Genomic DNA, 23,087 nt, shown 5'->3' on the forward strand with positions numbered 1-23,087 from the left:
AGATTTTAGCTCTCTAACAATTACAGGTCACTAATGTAGAATTAGTGACCAAACCACTCTTGCATTAAATTTACATTTGGTGCTAGGTACTTGGCCTGTGTCATTGTATTGCATTTTTGGAACAACTCATTCTAGTAGCTTGCACTATCCCTAAGGTTCTCAGGAGGACATGCGGGCTCAGAGCACTTGAGTAACTTGCCCCAGGCCACACAGCAGAACTAATACAGAGGCTCCTTTTCACCCTACTCCCTGAGCCCGCTATTGGACTTTATCAGGGTGCTTCTGGTGTGTGCTGGGTTTGGGTGTGACTTGAAGACTCTGGGGACAGTATTATAGCAGAAACAAGTACTCATCACGCCATCTTGCTTGCTAAGGTAAAGCCTTTTCTCAAAAGCCACCCTGTCCATCAATAAAATATAAAATGGTGAGACACATGGGATGCAGTACTCGGAAACTTAACTGATGTTTTAGTGGAAATGTCTTATGTCTTTTTAACAGTCTCTTCCCCTGACCTGCTCATGCTGGGATCCACAGGTGATTCATGTGGAATTATAGTCCAGGTCGCATGTGCATGTGAGTGAGTGTGTTTACGGGTCTGTGTCCGCCTGCACCCATGCGTCCCCCTCAACCTCCATGGGAGATTTGATACATGCTTTCTCCTCAGATTTTCAGAAAGGCTTTTTTAAAATGGCATTTAAAAGGATAGTCATTTGAGGATACACTGACACAAACAACAGAAGTTGCATTGGTGAGGCTGCTAACTGCAGCACGAATTTTGACAGCTAAAGACCAGAAACCATGCAGATGTCCATGAAGAGGGCAAAACCCCAAATACAGAATGAGAAAGCTGTCTACACGCTTCCAAGAGATAATCTCCAGACACACTGCTAAGTGAAGAAGCAGGATGAAAGAACATGTGTAGTGTACTATGACTTACCAAAGAAAAGGAAATAGTGATCTATAAAATTATTGTCTTACATTAAAAAATAAACAGAATAGGGGATCCCTGGGTGGTTCAGCGATTTCGCACCTGCCTTTGGCCCAGGACACGATCCTGGAGTCCCGGGATCAAGTCCTGCGTCGGGCTCCCAGCACGGAGTCTGCTTCTCTCTCTGCCTCTCTCTCTCTCTATGTCTATCATAAATAAATAAAAATAAATCTTAAAAAAAATAAACAGAATAAACCATAAATTTTGAAAAAAAAGGTATTTTGCATAATTTTAAAACAAAATTAAACCACATTTTCTTAAAGTAATCCTTAAATACCAAAGCAAAATCAATTTAACCAACTCTTGGCAAATCGAACTCCAATAAAAAAAATATACAAAAAAAATTTAACCAACTCGTTGGCTTAATCATAGCCATAAAAGAAGAATTATTTCAAGTGACTTCAAAACCTGGAAATATTTTCTGAGTTTTCAACTTGTGAGGTCCTGCTTTCCCATTTTCTTTCTACTGTATTAGAAAGCTCTGACCAGATGATTCTTTAAATGGGACAAAACAGTCACAACAGACACAGTCCTTGTCCCTCTTTGTCCCAGGACCCTGCCCAAAGTCCCCAGGAGCTGGACCCTGGTTTGCTAAGATCCAGCTGTCTCCTTGGACTCATCAGGCCACCAGGGAACAGAGCCCTGCTGTCACCTGCACACCCCTCATTGAGCCGAGGGTATCAGGGGGACTCCCAGACTTGGTTCTATCACCTGGGGTTGTGGGCAGGATGTAACAAAAGAGAAACTTTTTTTTTTTTTTTTTTTTTTTTTTTGCTTCTTGGAAAGAATTGAGAAGATTCTTTCATCCTCAGAATCACTGATGTTTAATTTTTCTTCCTTAAATTATATTAAATCAAACCACTTATAATGGCCATTTCTGTGTGACAACAATGGTCAAATATCCACAATGTGATGTGTTTTCACCCAACACCACAAATAATGATTGAAGTATTATTACCTTCCTCTTGTAAAACCCCATCTTTTCTCCCAGAACAAATCTGGTGGCCCTAATCTTGGAGACAGACAGGAGGAGACCTCACCCTCACCCCATCCCTCAGCTACATCCCTCAGGCCAGGCTCTGTTCCTCCATGCAGGCCAGCAGCAAGGGACAAGCAACTGCCTTTTCTCTTCTCAACAGATGGCCCAAAGATGTTGAAGTCTACACCAAACCATGTATAGAAAGCCAGCACAACTGAACACAACATTAGATGTTGTGTACCCTTTACATGTGATGGCAGAGAAGAAAACACATGGCTTTTAGTGTGAACTAGCATTGGCAAGCACTCCTCTTGAGAAAGGAGAGCTGATAGCATCTTCAGCCTGTTAGGGGCAGATGGAGCTCCTGTGTGGGCTGTTTTATCTCCTCGGAAAGCAGTGTGACCCCTGATGTGCATCCACTAACAACCTCCAGGCTCCAGGCGCCGAGCCCAGGTGCTTGGGAGTGAAGGCGCAGAGCACCAGCCAGAAATGACAAGGTGTTGAGTCACATGGAGCCTCCAGCTGGACTTTTCTACCCAAGACTCTGTCTGTTCTCAAAGAGCTATGAAAAGCACGTTGTTCCAGGGAGGTTGGAGTTCACTCACTGGAGAGCTCAACAATCAGACTGAAAGTCCGTGCAACACTACTTAATTAAATGTGCTGAATTCCAGCAGCTCAGATGTTAGAAAATGATTCTTCTCTGTATCTTCCTCTGGGGGGATTTATAGAGCCAATCTAGGTTTGGAAAGAAGAAAGAAGCTACATTAACTGTACTGGTATTATGTGCTACACAGAAGTGGGCTTTTGATGTCTGCCTGTCCAACCCAACTCCCCACGGCTGAGTATCATGGCAGCCATGGACCTGCCTATCCACCTGTGAATCATAGCAACCTTTTTTTTTTTTTTTTTTTAACTTTCAGTGGTGCCGTGGAGGACAGTGTGTGAAGTACGGCGATGAAGGCCCCAAGCCCACCCATGGCCATTGGTCAGACTGGTCTTCCTGGTCCCCTTGCTCCAGGACCTGCGGAGGAGGGGTGTCTCACAGAGACCGCCTGTGCACAAATCCCAAGTAAGCATGTCTGCACTTCCTCCTCACAAGCGATTTCTACGCCGTGAACCTTCCCAGCAGCCTGTGTACCTCAGCTCAGTGATATTCATCTGTACGTCACATGGTACTGGAGAATCAGGGAGTAGGTATAACCACAGGGATGGAGCTAAAGGAGGTTATGATGAATGAAGTAAGTCAGTCCAACAAAGAGAAATACCATATGATCTTACTCATATGTAGAATTTAAGAAATAACAAAAGGGGAAAAATAAGAGAAAAAGAGAGAGCAAGAAACAGACTCTTAATTCCAGAGAACATAATGGTGGTCACCAGAGGGGAGGAAGCCAAGGGAAATAAGTGATGAGGATGAAGGAGGGCACCTGTCTTGATGAGCACCCAGTGTTGTATGGAAGTGTTGAATCACTACACTATACACCTGAAACTAATATGACATTATATGTTAACTATACTGGATTTTTTTTTAAAAAAGGATCACTATGTAGGGAAGTCATTCTATGAAGTATTTCTCAAACAATGACATCTCTTTGGTATAGTTTAAGATGCTTAAAACTACTGGACCAAGCAGCAACATTCAGGAAATGGATTTTAACCACATTTATGTGAAATACCAAGTGTCTGCCTAAAATAAGCAAATAAATCAGAAAAGCATAGAGAACACAAATGAGTAAGAATCAGTGAGAACCATTTTTTTATGTGAAATAAAGCAAAATGCTTGGCTTTTCATCAACTATCTTAACCTTTGCAACGTGTGGTTTAGTTGTGGCCTTCTGTGAGAAAACACGACAGTCAGAAGGAATCCCCAGTGCAGTGGTGTGGGGGTGTTTCCAAATCCTCCTTTTATACCTCAGTTTGTTTAAAACATGAGTAATATCCCAGCTCCTTAGCCCTGTCTCTAATGTGTGACACCCACTAAGTCCCTTGCGTCAAGAGGATGTCCTTTCCCTGTGTGTCCGCATGGATTCCAGGGTGGTGAGCAGGGGTTCTTTGCACCAACCAGTGGAAGGTGACAGGTTCTTCTCTTCTGATCTGGTGTCCTGGCCTTACTGCAGGGAAGCTGGTAGTAAGAAAGAAGCTGCCATCTAGAAAGCAAGGCAAAATATTTGAGTATCAATCTCAGCTCTGCCTTCCATCAGCTATGCAGTCCTGGGAGAGCCACCCTGGCTTAGGGGTCCTACCTCTGAGGAGCAAAGAGAACCGCAATGTCCCCCTGCCTTCTGGAGGGGTTCTGGGAGGTGGCAGTGAACAGATGCAGGCAAACCCACTTCCACATGGAAACTTGCCCTACTGACATTGTAAATAATACCTCCCATATCGTTAATAGGTAAGAAGGTGCCAGTGTCCCTTGGAAGTGCACTTTTCTTCCTTGGTCACCGTGTGCAATTTAACAGGATCTGCTCATCTCTCCAAAAAGCCTAGTTTCCAGGGAGGGAAGAGTAGCTATTAAATGCAAGGTTTCTTTTTCTTTTTCTTTATTTAAATTCAATTTGCCAACATACAGGATAACCAGTGCTCTGATCACATCACGTGCCCTCCTTAATGCTCGTTACCCAGTTACCCCAAAATACAAGGTTTCTAACTGCAAAATATATGTTCCAGACCATCGCATGGAGGGAAGTTTTGTGAGGGCTCAACTCGTACTCTGAGGCTTTGCAACAATCAGAAATGTCCCCACAATAGTGTTGACTTCCGCGCGGCGCAGTGTGCTGAGTACAACGGCAAACGGTTCCGAGGTTGGCACTACAAGTGGAAGCCATACACCCAAGTGGAAGGTAAATCTTAAATCCCTCTTTCTAGTGACAGCCTCATGCTTTGTTATCTTTTCGCTTTAAAGAATTACATGATCTTAAGTGTGGTATTCGGGTAAATCATATCGCTGTGTGAGGTCATAGGCTCTTCTGTCTGCCCCATGGCCACTGGCTTCTTGTCTAAACTTGACCAGCTGTATGGTCAGAAATTAACAGGCAAATGGAGAGTGTGTGCATAATACAGTGAGAGCTTCAAAGAAGTGATAAAATGTTCAAAACTGATGATTTATTGATAATGGATCAATGTTTTCCCAGTTACAAATCACAGAAGTTGATGGTGATATTGCTATAAGCATGTCACCCACTGAACACTTAAAATGGCCAAAGAATGGGAGGAAAAGTTTAGTATCTTTTTGAAAATCAGATAATTTTCAAATATACTATTTTCAAAAGTCTTGATCTAAACCAAGAAGTTTATCTGCAGTATATTTTATGTCAGAATGTGCTCTCCAGGTTGAGAGGAAGATGTACTATTCTTAAGATTAGAATAACTTGAATTTAGTGGCTCAATGGGCATAATTTAAGGAGAAATTCAAAGAACAGCTAGTCATCTCACTCTTTGAAACTGGGAATACTGTCCAAGCAACACTTAAGAAATACATAAATCTCACCTGACATTACCCTTCCCCAGCCCAATGGACATAATGTTTTCATGGTAAGAGCTTTATGAAATCAGTACATTCTCAAAGGAAAATTTTAAGGAGTTTCACACAAAGCATTTTTAGTTGTGTTTTTAATTGCTAAACCCAGTAAAATTTGAGTCAGTGAGAAATAAGTAGGCAGGAGAAAAAGGAGAAAGGACTTTAAAATAAGGTCAACATATGGGAGTTACTCCTGACTTCACAATCTCAGGAAATAAATACATTAATGGTGGAAACACATACTCAACTTGATTCTTATGGTTATCCAGTTAGATCTCATATTGTACAATAAACAAAATTATTTGTAGATGAGATGTGAGCCCATAAAAATTCCTAAGGCAGAGGATATTTTCATCATTAACTCTTCCCTTCTTTACTAAGAACGAAGGGAAATAAGTTTCTATGGAAGTCCATATAAATTAGGTAGCTCATAAAATCTTTGAAATAGATTATCAAGAGAGGAAGCCAACTTGATCTGTCATGCTTAAGTGTACAATGATGTCTATATTCTCCATATATCAGTGTTTTTTTTGACAATCTTATTTATAGGAAATATTATCCTCTGGAGATTTTATCTAAAAGTTACTCCTTTTATAGGTCCAAAAATATATATTTCATCAAATGCATTAGCTATTAAGAAATTTGGTGATTATTTGAATTCTTTTTTTACATTTTATTTGTGAGAATTTTGTATATTGCTACCAAATGGTAACGACCTTTTGCATTTCTACAAGAGAGTAGTTAATCATATTAGTTAAGATAGTTGAACAGTCATGCTGTAGTTCAAGTCAACAAATATTTATTGAATGCCTACTATGTGCCAACCAGTGGGTAAAGAACGAGGACAGGAAAGGACACAGCAAAGTAAAAACTAATAGTGACGCCTTATAGGAATGAAAAAGGGGAAGGAACCCCGAGCCTCGTGAGACAACCATAGAAAAATGTCTTTGCAATGAATATTGTGTGGGAGTTATTTTATGGGCAAAAAAATTAATTAAAAAAAAAACTTTAAGTAGTCTATCTGAAATTTAGAGCGGAAATGATCAGAGCTTAAGTATCTTTCTTATTTGTGTTTGTGTGTGTATTTCTTTTTAAGATCAGCACTTATGCAAACTCTACTGTATCGCAGAAGGATTTGATTTCTTCTTTTCTTTGTCAAATAAAGTCAAAGATGGGACTCCATGCTCGGAGGATAGCCGTAATGTTTGTATAGATGGGATATGTGAGGTAATAATGATCGTTCATTTGTTCCACACACGTCTCCAGACAGTCTGCTTTGTGCCAGGCGTCATCTAAGGGGCCAAAAGATACCAGACATTTAAATCCTACCCTCTCCCTCCTTCTCACAGCCAGTTGGGGTGGGGAGGGGAAGCCAGAAACCCCCCCTGAGGCCCCTGGGGGTTCCTTGCAGTAGAGGTGCGAGCAGAGGCTGGGGAGCAGGAGACATCTCACTCCTTCCTGGATGCAGATCTGGGAGCTTCTGAGCTAGATCTGGAAGCCCGAGTAGCAGAGGGGTTTGGGGGAGCAGGCTGGGAACAGGGGCCTGCGAGGAGGCGTGAGCTGGTAGGACCTGACTCAGAGTGCCCGAGGGAAGTGAGTGAGAGAGCCAGAAGGGGCGCTCAGAGGGTTTTTGTCCTCACTTGTGGAGGGATCAGGGCCTGGGAAGGGGAAAGAGCAGATTGGCCGGGTCAGCCTGCAGTAGCGTGAGCCGCAGCACGCATGATAGATGAATGGGGGTCAGCTTTGAGCGCAGAGACCACTTTGCATGGTGCAGGGGTCTCATGGATGGAGGGACTTGGAAGACAGATGTGGCGGCTGGGTGGCCCCAGAGCGCTGGGCCTGCCACCGCACACGGAGCTGAGCCGGGGAACAAAGTCTGTTCTAGGCAGAAAGTGAAAGCCTCACCAGGCCGCAGATGCTGCACGTGAACGATGGCTTTTCACTCAAAGTTACTCAGTGTGCTTACCCACGCGTGCAAGGGCCTGGGTCTTCATTCTAGCTTCCTCTTAGCCGGATGACAGGGGTAGAGTTGGGTCATCCCTGAGACACGCAGTGCCATCCTTTACACTAGTAGGTGAAGATCGACTGCGTTCCTCTTTCAGCTTTAAAATGCTCGAATCTCTGTCCATTTTATCGATTTACTAGTTGGACTTGTTAAATATTTCATTATTTTCAGGTATTCTTAATGACACAGTGTCACAGTCCCTTACCCCTTTCAGAACCTGTAGTTCTGAAATCCCAAAAAGCTATCAGACAGGTTTATTGGGCAGCACAATATAAGCTGCCCTGAATTTGTCCACCTGCCAAAACCTGCCCTGGACTGGTAGGGACCATTTGTCACTTTTATTTAGTTCGTTTAGAGTGATGATGTTCGCATTTTGCCCTAGAAACCTCATTTATGTGTTTTATTATGGGAGCTGCCCTGGGCCCTGCTAGGACTCTCACATTATGTGCATAATATGGTAATTACCTTCCTAACATCCCAAAAGACAGAGTTCTGAAATGCATCCAGCCCTCAGGATCCCAAGCAAGGGATTGAGGGCTATGGTTACTTCCTTTCTGAATGGATTTTTTACTGGTGTGTGCTAAACTCTTTGTTAGGAAGTGTAACACTAGTGGGCACCGTAGACATTATGAAGAGCTCCTTAGATTCTGAGACAGTAAACAAAGATGCCCGTTACATAATTGACGGCTGGGAATAATTCCCACGGGTATGTGTTATTTCTCTGCCTTGCACGCAGCATGGTCCAGTGGACTCTCCTGAGGACACATGGCTTGTGATTTCTAGGACAAAGAGCTTTGTGTCGGTCCGAAATGCTCTGCTGTCTCCAGCCTGACAATCTGATAGATTTCCTTTAGGGCTCCAGATACCGAGCTGGCCTAGCAGTGCTGAGGAGAACAGGTGTCAGGGCTTCCTACTTCGGATCTGAGAGTCGAGTTACAGCCTCGCTGTGCACATATATGGTATCCAATAAATATTTGTGAACTAGCCTGTGTTGATGAGATGCTCTGCTGTAGAGGGGAGGTTTCTCACTGGAGGTTTGTGACTTCGCCCTTGTCGTCTTTTCTTTCACGAATGACATGTGACCCTGGTCCCCCAGAGAGTTGGATGTGACAATGTCCTGGGATCTGATGCTGTTGAAGACTCCTGTGGTGTGTGCAGGGGCAATAACTCAGACTGCACGACGCACAAGGGGCTCTACGCCAAGCACCACGGCGCCAACCGTGAGTATGCGGAGCTGCCTGCAGGTGTTGCACGGAGAGGATGGATGGAAAGTAGAACTTTCTGGCAGGAAGCCTTGAGGTGCAGTGGAAACTGCATCCTAAAGGGTCCTGAAAAGACCTACACAATCTCCTTCCCCGCTTTGCTTGCCAAGCCTTTCCTTTTGATGGGAAGTGGTTGCTAGGTTCTTATAACTCAAATGGTTCTTAGAAACGGTGAAAATTACAATAGCTCTGCTCCAATTAGAAAAAAAGAAAAGAAAAGAAAAGAAAAAAGAAGTCACTTAAAGACCTAATGGAACTCACTGCCAAACCAGAGCTTCTCCTCGGTCCTGGTCCCGAGGTGGATTCTCAGGTTTTAGCTGCAGGGGACCCCAGGTGCGCGGGGATTTTGCTGCAGCATTATTGAATGAGATACTGCATTCTCCTAGCTCGTTTCCTTTAATGCAGAGTATTATCAGATGGTCACCATTCCTTCTGGAGCCCGGAGTATTCGCATCCATGAGATGAACGTGTCTACCTCCTACATCTGTGTGCGCAATGCCCTCAAAAAATACTACCTGAACGGGCACTGGACAGTGGACTGGCCCGGCCGGTACAAGTTTTCAGGCACCACGTTTGACTACAGACGGTCCTCCCACGAGCCGGAGAGCTTAACCTCTTCTGGGCCAACCAACGAGACCCTGGTCGTGGAGGTAGACTCCAGCCTTCTAATCTTTGGGCTGGGATGTGGGGTCTTCTGGCATCCTTGCAGGTTGAGGGCTATTGGCGTAATTTGAAAGGTGCAAAATAATTATAATTTGGTGACGTCTCAGAAACAAGAGTAATGGATACATTGAATGGGACGGTGGCCTCGTGCCTAATCAAATTTGTATCGATGCACATCGTGAAGCTCCTGTTTGGGGTTCTTTATGGGTCGAATTTTACAAAAGTCTGCCCCTGTCCTGTGAGCTCTGTGGCTGTGAGAAGCTGGCACTGTTGGGGGCTCTGCCTTTGTCAGTGTGTTGGCTGGGATCAGCCTTCCATGGAATCCTATGGAATGGGAGCAAGATGAGCACCCAGAAGCAAAGTCCCCTCTGTGCCGTCCATGGGCCCCAGTATGCAGGGAAGGGGTCGCACAACCACCTCCTAACCCATGCTCTTCTGTTCTCTACCCATGACCCCAGAGGCTCACAACCTGCAGTCAGGCTCTTCCTACCACGTAATTTGTCCCCATGGGACTGGGCAGATGAGGTGGCAGGCACTGGATATGCTGACTCCTTACTGTTTTGTATTTCTGTGCACGTTCAAGTACTTGGTTCAAAAGTTACCCCATCAGCCCACAACGGGTCTGCAGATGTGAGCCACCCAGACCTTCCCCTCCACCCCACTCTCGGGTATCTTCCTGGGAGATGCTTTCCAGAGGGTCTCCCCTCCTGATCCCAAGCTATTCTCTTCACCCTGTTATAAATGCATTCACCTTGAATTCCTGCCCTTATTATTTCTCTCCCACAATCTCAAGCTTTAGCTTGAATAATCCCATGGGAGAAGAGACAGGCCAAGTGAGAATATGAGCATGGCTTGATGGGAACTGTTCTGGGTGGAAGAAGAGTTGCAAAGGCTCAGGATGTCAGGCAGGAGAGCATCTCTGTGGCCTCACCATGCAGCCACCTGTCTGGGCTCACAACTATCCCTGGAACGTCTTCATCAGTGAAGTACTGTCCCACTTGAGCTGTGTTTTCGGGGAGGGGAATATGGTGCCAGGTGATCAGGGAAGGGCTGGGAACTGTTCTGGGTGGAAGAAGAGTTGCAAAGGCTCAGGATGTCAGGCAGGAGAGCATCTCTGTGGCCTCACCATGCAGCCACCTGTCTGGGCTCACTCCTATCCCTGGAACATCTTCATCAATGAAGTACTGTCCCACTTGAGCTGTGTTTTGGGGGAGGGGAATATGGTGCCAGGTGATCAGGGAAGGGCTGGTGTCTTTACGCACTGGCCCATACATCCAGACCAATGAAGGCTCTAAGACTCAGAGGTGGGATTTCTATCAACAGACTAATTGTGAGGTTTCCAGAATAAAAAGCCTTCTTGCTGAGATTAGTGGATCCTCTACCTTCATGAGCGAAAAGGGAGCTGGTCCATATGATTGGGTTTCATACTAGGAGGTAAAGAGTCCAAATGCAAGGTGCTAAGCTGCAACTCATGGACAAGTGCAACCTGACAGATCATTCCTGAGAAGATGTTTTTCTCCTGGAGCCACAGGGTGCATGCCAGTTGACAAAAGACTTCTGCATCCAATCACGCCAGCAAGTCCTCTGACTTGGCTTTGATGGTGGCATGGGTGATATCCACTCACAAGTCCTGGGTTGCTTGGAACTCATAGGAAGTGGGACAGTACTTTATAGGCATCGCTTTCTGAGTCACTCAGATGGACAGGATTTGTGGGGGATCCCAAGGAGACACTGCGGGGAAATAACCAAATACTTGGGTTAGGTCGCAAAGGTGTTCGAAGGCTTGCATGGAGGAATATAATACATGTAAGAGGAAAGTGTCAAATATCTACATTTTTCTAGATGTGCTTGATTCTCGTTGACAGCTCACTTCTGTTTAGGAAGTCCATATAAATTTTGGAGGAGGGACAGTATTTATCATTGTAGATGCTATTGTTGTTTAAGTATTATTTAAAAACTAGCTTATATTTATCAGTTCCATTTTAACTTGTTCTATCCCCCCCCCCCCGCCTTTTTTTAAATTTTATTTTACAGCTTCTGTTTCAGGGAAGGAACCCGGGTGTTGCCTGGGAATACTCAGTGCCTCGGCTGCGGGGTGAGAAGAAGCCCAGTGCCCAGCCTCGCTACACGTGGGCCATCATTCGCTCCGAGTGCTCCGTGTCCTGTGGAGGGGGTAGGTGACTTCTCACGCATCCCTCAGTGGTGGGCACCAAAGGGCTTGGGTACATTCGGACCATGGGCACACTGCACTCCTGGGTCCTCATCACATCCTGGCAGGTAGCCCATCTCCAAAGGGAGGGCAGGAAGCAGTGGCTCTGTATGTCACTCAGAGGCCTGGCTTACCTTCTCTGATCCATCTACGTCAGCATAGATGGCTCTGAGGAAGTCATGTACTGAATTGGTTTCTACTTTCCATCTAAGGGAAGATTTGATAAAGAGTACTTTTGTTATTTGAGATTATTGAAATGAAAGGCGCTCAAATTATTATATGTATCATGTTGGTGATGAGAAATAGAAGCTTACGTTGAAAATATTGTGATCCAGACTGAGGTTTTTGTCCAATGGTCTTGCCCAAAAGATTTACTATGAAATTGTATATTGAAATTTACCCAGAAAACTAGGATTTTTATGCAAATTGCTGTGGAAATGACAAGAAACAGCATGTCAGAGAGAAGAATTACACATGACAGTCAATGGCTTGGTCATCTTAATACTGTAAGAATTTGACCATAAGAATACCTAAATTGATAAAGTTAGTTCACTACAGGAACATTCTCAGCCAGAGCCAGATATACTATCTGACAATGGGGGGCAAGTAAAGTTTTCAAATTTAGAAACACAATACTCAGTTCGATTTGATATTTAGAAAACAGGTAAGTTTTTATATGGACATATAGATTTCAGCTTTGTGAATTCCAGTTTTTTATAATTAAGAAATAAATTTAGACAGTTATATATTTAAGTAAAAAAGGATACACAAAATGGAGACTTGCATGAAGAATTTAGAAGGAAACGTAAAAATAAATTCATATATTCTTAATAGTTGTTCTAATAAAAGACATAAAAGAAATAGAGAAAAACAAAGATTAACAAAAAAACATAGTGTGGACAGTTAACACTAACATGCTTGACATACACTAACTCTTTCCATTATTAACTAAGAAGAAAACACTGATATCTTATTTAAATTCTGATATGAAGAGATTCCTGAGGAAAAATATTATTCCCTTCTACACACAAGGAGAGCAAGCAAATGGCTCTAATTATAAAATAGAGAAGAGTACATGTGGCCCCCTCTCTGGGGATGGGGCCAGACGAGATGCCATGTGCCACCATTCAGGGAGCGAAGGAACAGAACCATGTTCATAGGCATCCTCTGTGCATGATGTGGGAAAATTAATTTCTAATCATACTTGCTTCTCTTCCCTTTGTCTTCTGATCTTACAACCACCCCTCATGCTTTCACAGATTATATTAAATATAGTTTATTTTATCCATCCCTATTTAGGGATATCTAATAAAGTCTGATTAAAACAACAACTAAATCACAAAGCTTTATATTTGTGTAAGGACATTGTGATCTTCAGAACTCTTCTTTGTGCATTTCTATTTGGTAGAAAAAATATAAGGAATTGCATGGGAATGTCCACAGAGGATGGCGGTTCCATACCTCTGTTTCTTTATAACAGCTTCCCGCATGTTTCCTGTTTGTGTGTCAGGCATTCTGAGCAATGCTTGGTTTTCTCAGCTGTTACCAAGTTACTTGTCTTAGGTTCCTGAAGAGACTGAATGTGTGATTAGTGTACTTGCAAATCACCTAATTATCCCTAAGGAATAATTCTCAGGTTGAGGTTTCTAGAGGAAATCAACCTCAAACCTACTCTATAATCATTTGCTAGAAGAATTGCTTTATAGAGTCAGTGAATGTGCTTGGGTGGAAAACCGATGAGAAATTAGGGTTCGTTGTAGATGGAGCAGAGGATACCTGTCCTTCACCACCTTGTGTAGGATGTGGCTCCTCTGAGAGTCTTCCTGGTAGAAACCCAACCTGCCTGGGTCCTGAGACTCAGCATGTACTCCAAGTACCCCTCACTGGCCACATGGGAACCCTCAGACAGGGTAAAACTGGACCCTCTCCTGTTTCCGTAAAATGATAAAGCATGCCTTCAGTCTCCTGTTCTTTCAATGCCCCAGGATTAATTCTCAAGAGAAGCAAGAGGACAGTGACAAAAACACTGTCGCCATTTATTGAGCACCAACTGTGTGTTGTCACCTACATGGTCTTATGGAAACCTGCAGTGTGAGGCAGCTCTGGGCTGCAGGAGGGCACCAGCCACAAAATCTTTGCAACAGCCTTTCAAGTCCTTGAAGCTTGAAGATGTTCTGAGGAGCAGTGCCTGGAAGCAATCATTATTAGTGTATCAAAGGTCTTGGTATTATCTCCCCTCATTCTGTAGAAACCATAGACTCAGAAGTTTCAGGAATTGTCCCAGACAACCCAGCGTGGATTCAAATAGGTCTTACTGACCCCATATCCGTCCCAACCATACATGTTCTGATAGGCTGGTGTCCGTTCTAATCCTTTAACAAAGCTTTTTCTATCCAGGAAGCACAGTTTCACTCTGATCTTCCCTTCATAATGGAGCATGTGCTGACTGATGGGAACTATGGTCCCTTGAACATAAGCCTGAAAGCCAGTGAGTAGGAGTCCCCTCATGGACCAGACAGCCCTTCATTTCCTGATGACTTGGAGGTCAAGGCTTGGTCCTGTTCAGTCCTGGCAAGTGATCCATGTTCAGTGGACTTGTCAGACCTCCCTCAACAGTCTGAAAGCACATGGTTATTTGTCAAGGATTAATGCCAGTGATTTATTCTGAGGTAGGGGCCTTTAGCTCCCCAAACTTGATCATAAATTGTTGTCTTGATGAAACAAGTGACCAGAATTCGCTGTTTGGACCTTTCTGAACTTTGGTATTGTAGGATTTGGTGATATCTGATGACACATATCTTCTGAAGATAAATCCTTAGTTACTTTGAGTTTATACAATGTTTCATTAATTCTATGCTCCTGGGGCCTCTCACTTCTCAAAGGTAGGCCAGGTTATTTAAATTCTGCATTATCTGAAAATAGCACATCTAACTCTCTGGATGATTAACAGTGGAGGCAGGCAATTCAAAATGAATCTGTTCTCATGCTTTCAGTTTTGTGAGAAAATAACTAAATTCACCAGTGAATCTGATAGAAAGAGCACTCGATCCCCATCTTCCTTTGTTGGGGGCTTTGGTCACCGCATCTCCCAGCATTCAAAACCTGGGAATGCCCAACCACGGCAGAGGGGAGGTATGGGCACCATTTTCATCTTATCTGCATGTGTTGTGTTTTCAAGACCTTTAGTTGCACAGACCTCCCGACATCCTGGATTGCGAACCTTTTAAACCACACTTTTCTTAGTTATCTCCATCTGAACTTAATGTCTACAAGAGGATCTTTTAAGTGACCCAGTTAGGGAATTCATGAGCTGGGAAGGACTCTTGGAAACTCCTCCACCTCTTGTTTCACTCAAGAAACAGTACGTGGCATCAACGGAGGAAACAATGCTTTTTTTTTGTTTTGTTTTTAAAAGAGGTCCCATTTCCTTTTCTATTCTAACGGGGTCATTTCTCTCTGGAAAATTTCCTAACAGACACTGGGCAGGCCTGGCCATTCATCCCCCATTCTACCAAGCTTCCTCTGCTCCTTTTTCCTTTCTATTCGCTTTTATAGTATAATCACATTTTTTATTTCAATGGTCCTGCATAGGGGTGTCTTGACTGTACTCTGAGACAGTGTCTGGGCATCGGTGAGGGGTCGGGGCTTAGCCAGGGAGACAGGAAGCCAGGAGTGCCGTTAGCAGAGGAACTGGCTTAGCTGAGGATGTCTGACTCTCAGGTGGGCACTTCTTTCACATGGTAATGATGTCACTAGACTCTTGTTTCCAGGGTAAAGGCATCAGCCCTTTCTCAAAAATACAAATGCTGTAATTTTAAAAAATCAGCCTCTGATCCAATTGGTTCAGTGTATTTCAAATAACTAATCTCAGACCACTGATTTACTTCCAAGTGAAATGCTTATTAAAATTTGGCTTATTCCTCTGTTCTAAACTTCCCAGTGTGCTCTGTGCAATGTCTGGGGATAATGCTTTCCATTTAAGTGAAAATATTGATCAGATTCACAATGAAAATTTCTCATCAAATCTTATGGGTGACTGGGTGGCTCGGTCCATTGAGCATCCGACTCTTGATCCTGGCTCAGGTCATGATCTCAGTGTTGTGAGACTGAGCCCCATGTCAGGCTCCATGCTCAGCACAGAGTCTGTTTGAGATCCTCACCTTCTGCCCCTCCCCCAGCTCATGTGGGCATTCTCTCTTTCTCTCTCTCTCTCTTTCTCAAATAAATAAAATCTTAAAAAAAAAATTTCTCAGACACATCTTAAAAATGGCCATAAACCAACCTCTCTTATATTTTTCTAATAATATTGTCTTTACCATCTACCCATATTCTAAAGCATAATCTTTATTGGTTTAGCAATCAAGTTTATAAAATGGAAAGAGATCATTAGCAACCTTGCCCTTATCTTGTTGATATCAAACCACTCGTTTATTCCTTCACTTGTTGAGTCAGCAAATATTTGTGGGCACAGATCTGAACCTCAAACTTCTTAAAGTCAGGCAGGGAGAATACAGAGACTTTTTGCTTAATTTCCCATCTTTGAATTGACCAGTGAAATATTAACAGGACTGTTACTTCATATGAAAAGTATTCAGTGCCTTTGCAGCATTGTAGCCAGAGAAACAGGGCACGTCCGCACACCTCAACCAAGGAAGGGAGGACTTCAATCCGGCCGTTCTTCCTTAAACATGAGAGGCATTATGTTGAGATAGGAGACTGTAAGGAAAGATGAGGTCTACTGTCTCTGTCCTCGGAAACACAAGCATCCTCCTGAGACTGCTCCTGGGTACAGCCGTGCCGTCAGTCCACTCACTCACCTCATCGGCTGACATCACCCTCTTTTCACAGCCACTGCTCCACATTAGATTGCCCCTGTCCTTCCTTTGCTTGCTAGAATGCTCCAAATCCTGCAGAAAGTCTATGTTCTTTTTTTGAACTATAACTAAGGGGTTGACCTTGTTCTTCTTGGGCCCAGGACCAACTTGAAATACTTTCTACTCTTTCCTCCCTGCATTGGGTTACCTTTGAGCTAAGTTCATAAAAATGCCTGCTGTGTCTTTATCCAAGACTCTACTAAATTACAAAATGTATCACCCTCCGTTGACTTCTTTGCCCTCAAAAAGCAGAGGGAAACCAAGGAAAGGTTCATCTCCTAGAGCAGGAGCACCTTCCTTGGTGGTGGTGGGGGGCACTGCGCTGTGATGTTCACCCCCACTTGTCTCCCCAAGTGCGCTCAGAGAACTAGGGTGAAATGGAGAACTGCGACTCTTTTCAGGGAACAGGGACCCTTCACCATCCCCAGAGCCTCCCCAGCTTGGGCATACTTCCCTGGTCAGGGGCAGTGGGTTCAAGTGTCCATCTGTCTGGGGTCAGCCCCTCAGATTCCCTTTATGGGGTCCTGTCAGGCTTCTCTCAGCATGCTCCTACTGTGGAGAGAGGACAATGGTGGGTGGGTCTCCAGTCCCACCTCCCACCCTGCTAACCAGACTGGGAACCATGAAGACGGATGCTGACCACCCACAGCAAGATGAGCAGCATGTTGCTCTGCCACTTTGGATAGGTCAGTGGATCAAGGAAATCAGATCCTGGCCAGTTCCTTGTTGAGCAGAAGTGATGCATGAGGACAGCACGGGCCATCCATAAGAGACTGCCGTCACCACCCTTTCAGCTCTGGGACACATTAGGATGCCATGTGCTCAGTGGGATCAAGCCAGGTACAGCTGTCACACACACCTGGGAATCATTTAGACTCTGAGAAGCTCCCAGGACCTCACCCTGGCTTTTCCCTGGCTTCCCCCTCCATCCTCTGATTTCAAGGATCTTTGGTGCTTGTTCATTACACATCCATGAATATCTAGCCCTTGCGGTAGAAATGATGCATGCTTCTCAAGAGAATGCATGTGTTCATCTGTGGAATATTTTCTAGTTTTCCGTGTAGTTTTGCTTGAATGATTGGTTTCTTCTTTCAAAACGAAGGGTAAGACTTTGGCCACAGCTGGAATTCATTCCACAGTTAGAATTAGTGAGAACCTGGAGATTGTTTGGTAAAATCATAGTCTTCGGGATCCCTGGGTGGCACAGCAGTTTAGCGCCTGCCTTTGGCCCAGGGCGCGATCCTGGAGACTCGGGATCGAATCCCACGTCGGGCTCCCGGTGCATGGAGGCTGCTTCTCCCTCTGCCTGTGTCTCTGCCTCTCTCTCTGTCTCTCTCTCTCTCTCTGTGACTATCATAAATAAATTAAAAAAAAATCATCGTCTTCAAGACCGAATACTCCCTTCCAGGTACTACTTTGGCAAAATATGAAGATCTAAAAATGATTTCTAAAGAACTGGCCAGGGCTGGTTTCAGCAAGAAGGTAAAGGTAGAGCCCAAGCACATTGCTCGTGACACTCCCCACCCTCCACGGGCAGTACTCCGCTCTGGGCTCTCCCCAGTTACAGGATCATGGCAGTTACAGGACCTTTGACTTTCTTACATTAGCTTTTAAATGCCACACTCCTCTTTTATCTATTATTTTGGTCATTTGAAAATATTGGCCAGTTTGGTTCTTGCATTCCTGTGTACCCTGTGATTTTTCTTTCTGAAAAGTAGTTGAGCAGTTATAAGCACTGTTGAGAAATTGCTCTGCAGATGTGTCCTTAGTCAGAGAAACAATACCGAAGTTTTAGTAAACATTCAGCTAGATGGCCAAGGAGATCTCGTTCCACAGGAAACTAATCTGAAACACCACTATCTCCACCCTGCTGTAAAAATAGAGCCTGGATATACTAAATGCTTTCAGGCATTTTGGGTATTTCTGAATATTTCTGAATATTCTCAGAAATTTAAAAACACTCAAAGCATGAAATATTTAAATTCACTTTTCTGACTATCCTTGTTTATATGGATGGGCAAGGGAAATAATTTCAAAGTAAGATTTCAAGCATTCCTGCCACCTACAAACAGATTTGATGTGCAGGTGAGTCTCACCATTTCAATTTTGATTATCCGGGATATTGGCATTCCTAGGCCATGCAGTGGGCACCTGGCCTGTAATGTTTTATGTTGTCCTCATGGATGGCGAGCCCTTGCAGCCTGCAGGCTTGGGAGTGTAGCCACTATTCTTGTCTAGCCAGCAATACCACCAGCCTGCCCTGTCCTTTGCTCCTGGACTCATGATCTGATTTAATCCTGGTAAAAAGCAGTGAAACTTCTGCTGTAACTCTCCTTCTGAAAATGCAGAAATGGAGGTAAATGTCATCGCAGGACTTGAAAGGATAATTTTATATAAGTTCTCAAGTCAATCTGTGCAGAATGCCCAGGACCTGGGCACATCAACTGCATGGAAATGAAAAAGTGCCCTCAAGATAAAAGAACTTCTATTGTGCCTCCGAGATCCCATCGTTCCAACATTGCTGTGGGATTGAGCACCACTTGGATTTATTTCTCTTTGGTTTGGAGTCTCTTCTGGGCTGATTTCATACTATGAGTTTTCTCATTGTTCTGAACTTTTCCTTGGGCCTGAGGAAAGGACTTTATGCCCAGTTTCTGTGTTGCCTGAGTTCTGAGCGTGTCTCTGCCATGCTCACCCACCAATGACGAGCTCCAGGACGCCCCCCAGAAAGCAGGTGGTGGTCCCTGCCACCCCAAATTAACACCACTCTCAGTTTCCTAGGCCAGGATATCTGTGGCCCTGTGACACCTGACCTAGGTATATGTCTTCACTGCGTCCTCTCTGTGTTTAGATTCTGTGCCGGTGCTGGAACAGGCCTAGTGGTTGGTTGGTGGCTTTTGCTGCTTTTTATTACCTGCTGTGTCCTCAGCATCTAGCATCATGCCCAACCCACACCAACCACCAAGGATATATTTGTCAAATAAACAAATGCAGGATCTCAACAACTTTTTGATCTATAAGTATGTGAAGACTGCATTTAGAAAGGGTGACATATCTTGGGGAGGCCCTGCCTCTTAAAAACTGGTGACCTTAGGAGCTACTTAAGCCTCTTATGCCTTAGTGAGCCTACCCAAAAAATGAGGATAATAATGTAATCTACCCCATGTGCTCCTTTAGGGATTAAATGAGAATACTTGTAAAGCTCTCAACACTCTATCTCACCAAACAAATGTCAATCCTGACTCTCTTCTGTTAATGTTACAGCTTTGCCAAGAAACAGGACAGTTTGGGTTACTAAACTCTTGAAGCAAGAAGGAATTACTTCTTGATCTTATTCTTCACGTGGCCCCAGGCAGGGACGCAGAGCGTATTCCTCTCTGTTTTGGATGATGTCACCATCTTCAGAGCAGTGTGTGTTCTGCACACATGTGTGTGCAGGCCTGTGTGAGTGTGCACGCACACACCTGGTGGCCCTGTGTTTTCCTGCTGTAATGTGACAGAGGACAACAGGCAGGACATTGAGGCAGTGGTGTGAGCAGAGGGCAGGAGGTAGTGCCTGGAAGCTTCAGTTTGGGAAACAGAGGACTTAGGGTCCTTGACGCAACAATTTATTTATTTATTTTGTTTATTTATATTTTTTGCAACAATTTTTTTAAAGGATTTATTTATTCATGAAAGACACAGAGAGACAGGGAGAGACACAGGTACAAGGAGAAGCAGGCTCCTGCAGGGAGCCTGATGTGGGACTCGATCCCGGGATCCCAGGATCACACCCTAGAGCTGAAGGCAGGTCCTCAACCACTGTGCCACCAGGTGCCCCTCTGATGCAGCATCTTAAAGAAGAGGCAGAGAGGCGTCCTATAACATGTCTTCTGATTTCTTCACTTCCTGCATGGAACATGCCTCCACTCTGCTGCCACAGGGCATCAGCTGAGCTCGGTCCCAGCACCCAGGACCATAGGCAGCACATCGTCCTGGGCCGTTGGCTGTTAGGTCTCCTGGTATTTGGGAGCCACTTGCTCCACAGTAATGCCCCAAATTGCCATTCTGTTTGGTACTTGGAAACCTCTTTGGTAGAGGAGTTCTGGCTTCTCTTTGTCCTTCCAGGCTGGCATCTCGGTGTCTGTCCTTGATTATGTACCCACCTGTAACCCCATCCTTGTCCAAAGAACATCCTACCCAAGATCTTGATGGTGATCTACAATTATGGTGAGTGAGTCTCTGATTAGGGACCTCAGAAAGCACTTTGACAAGAGACATAGACAGGGTGCCTGGTGGCTCCGCCGGTGACACATCTGCCTTCAGCTCAGGACGTGATCCTGGAGTCCTGGGATGGAGTCCCGCTTGGGTCTCCCTGCTCGGCGGGGAGTCTGCTCTCTTCTCTCTCTGCTGCTCCCCTGTGCTAGTGCGCTCTCTCTCAAATAAATAAATAAAATCCTAAAAATAAATAAATAAAACAACCTAGAGGCTGTACATAGGCATGAAAAAACATTTATTTTGCTTTATACTTAGGCTTTGCCATGTTCCCTGCAGGTGAGGTTACTGGCTGGGGGACAGACAGGTGGATGCAATATGGGGAGCAGACCCCAGAAACCCAGGGCCATGAGAGACCATGGGGGGAAATACTGAGGGATCTGATAGAAGTCAAGGCAAACAGTCAGGGGTGAGAGAAGAACTCTGATTGATCCTGACCAAGCCAATGGGCACAGATTTCTAGGTCCTTGAGCAAAGCAAAGGTGCTCTCACGTGATTCGCTGCAGCTCTGACTTAACTGTGAGAAATCATTTCTTAAAGCATCACCTAAACCTGTTCCCAAGTGGCTGGGCAGCATAACACCTGGATGCTCCCCAGGGGCTCGGGTGTGCTGTCTGGGCATGGCCCCCAGAGTCCTGATGTGGAGGGATGTGCAGTGGGAGTCGGCCTCCCTCTCGGCCCTCTGCTGAGGAGGGAATTTCTGTGTGCGTGTGGCAGCCCATATAAACAAGGACAGTGTGCCCAAGTGCACAGGTGCGTGTTTTATGGGACTTCTGCTGAGCTTTCTGGTTCGGGTCCCCTTGTCAATCAACAGTTGCAAGACGGATGGAAAAGAAACCAGAATGTCAGTGCCTTGGGCATCCCTTTAGGCTTCGATGCTGAGCCTTCGGGGGAGAATGAGATGGAAGGAGGGAGAGGCCAGGGCAGGGGCGTGGACAGGCTACAGGCCAAGAGGAGGTCACGTGAGGGCCGCCTGGGCGGTCGGACCCCCCGCCCCCACCCCTCACCGCCCAGTGTCTGCGATGTCAGCAAGACAGATGTGCATTTTCATGAAGGCCCACATTTGTAGGTGTTGTCATTAGTTTTCGCCACAAATGCCGTAAACTGATAGTAAAGAAGACAAACCGCTCTCTGAGCCTAGGTCGCTGCGAGCATTTTAATACATTCCGTTCCTCTCTCCCACGTGCAGCCCTTTCTGGGTGCGCCTCCCCAGGCTTCCCGGTGACCTCCTCCCTCCTACGGTGCTCGCTATTTGTGTCCACCACGTCGGGGAGGCCCTTCTAGCGTGTTGAGCGAACAGCCCATTTTTAATGTGGGGTTTCAGATTCTTGAGCCAATAGATTCAAGCATTAGTGGTAATGCTGGTCACAATGATTTCAACAAAGTGTAAGAGTGAGCCCTTGCCTGCCCCCCCACCCAAACTTCCTAGTAATCCCAAATTTAGGCTCCACGTTTTGGTGGCTATTCTGAGGGCAAAGTTCCTACAGGTCTGAAACTATTTCTCTTGGGCAGAGAACACGCCTGACACACAAATGCACTCACACACAGTGAGCCTCGTTTGCTTAGGGCACAGCTGGGAGCAGTGGCTGTGAGATCGGACATATGGAGTTGTAAAGGATGCGACTGCACCCTCAGGAGCCTGGCTGCCTCTCAGCGGGAGCTCACTGTATGGGACATCTTCTGGAAGGGTAACTGAGACCCGAGGGGATTGGGAATGGTGCCTGCCGGCAGCGTCCACACCACGTGGGAACTTGTGAGGAATGCAGATCCCTGAGCCCACTCCGCACCTGTAGGACCCGAAGCCCCTAAATCCAGCTTGAGAGCCCATCTGGGGAGTGACTTGGATTGCCTTCCAGCCAGAGGGCTTCTCTCCTAACCCGGGTGGACAGCCCCCCTGGCACGTGCCTGCCGGGAGCCCTCGCAGGCGCTTCTGGAGTCCCCGGGATTCAGAACTCACAGGGAACCCCGCTTCCTGGGAAGGGCTGCCCGGAAAACAGCAGCAGCTTCCATGAGCGCTGCCACTAGCGCGTGGTTGGCAGCCAGGAGCTCGCCCACCAGGATCGTGGTGGTTGAGGGAAAGCTCGATGCTCTGGAGGGGAGTGAAGGCGGGGTAGGCGGATGGCGGGAGGAGAATCACACACGAAAACTTTCCTGGAAAGCACCCGGGCCCGAGTCCAGCTGGTAGCATCTCCCCACGTGATTTTAGTCGCAGTCACTTTGTGACAGGAGGACAGCAACGCCTTCCAGCAGGGTCCCTGGCCTGCTCGCTGGTCTTTATGGGGGTCGAGCACCCTCGCTGCCCTGGGAAGAGCCAGGCCCGGGGTGGGGGACCACAGGAC

The 23,087-nt window shown here is 45.5% G+C and overlaps 1 protein-coding gene across 1 annotated transcript in view; it reads left to right on the forward strand.

Annotated features, from left to right (window-relative positions):
• Positions 1 to 23,087, forward strand: part of ADAMTS16 (ADAM metallopeptidase with thrombospondin type 1 motif 16) — a 149,485-nt gene that overhangs the window by 72,977 nt on the left and 53,421 nt on the right. Inside the window, exons 12-17 of the mRNA XM_072752679.1 lie at positions 2,888 to 3,036; positions 4,632 to 4,804; positions 6,578 to 6,708; positions 8,583 to 8,706; positions 9,154 to 9,398; positions 11,446 to 11,584. Of these exons, the coding sequence (XP_072608780.1) occupies positions 2,888 to 3,036; positions 4,632 to 4,804; positions 6,578 to 6,708; positions 8,583 to 8,706; positions 9,154 to 9,398; positions 11,446 to 11,584 (961 nt within the window). The remainder of the gene's footprint in view (positions 1 to 2,887; positions 3,037 to 4,631; positions 4,805 to 6,577; positions 6,709 to 8,582; positions 8,707 to 9,153; positions 9,399 to 11,445; positions 11,585 to 23,087) is intronic.

Source organism: Vulpes vulpes, chromosome 3, assembly GCF_048418805.1.
Source record: "Vulpes vulpes isolate BD-2025 chromosome 3, VulVul3, whole genome shotgun sequence".
NCBI lineage: Eukaryota > Metazoa > Chordata > Mammalia > Carnivora > Canidae > Vulpes > Vulpes vulpes.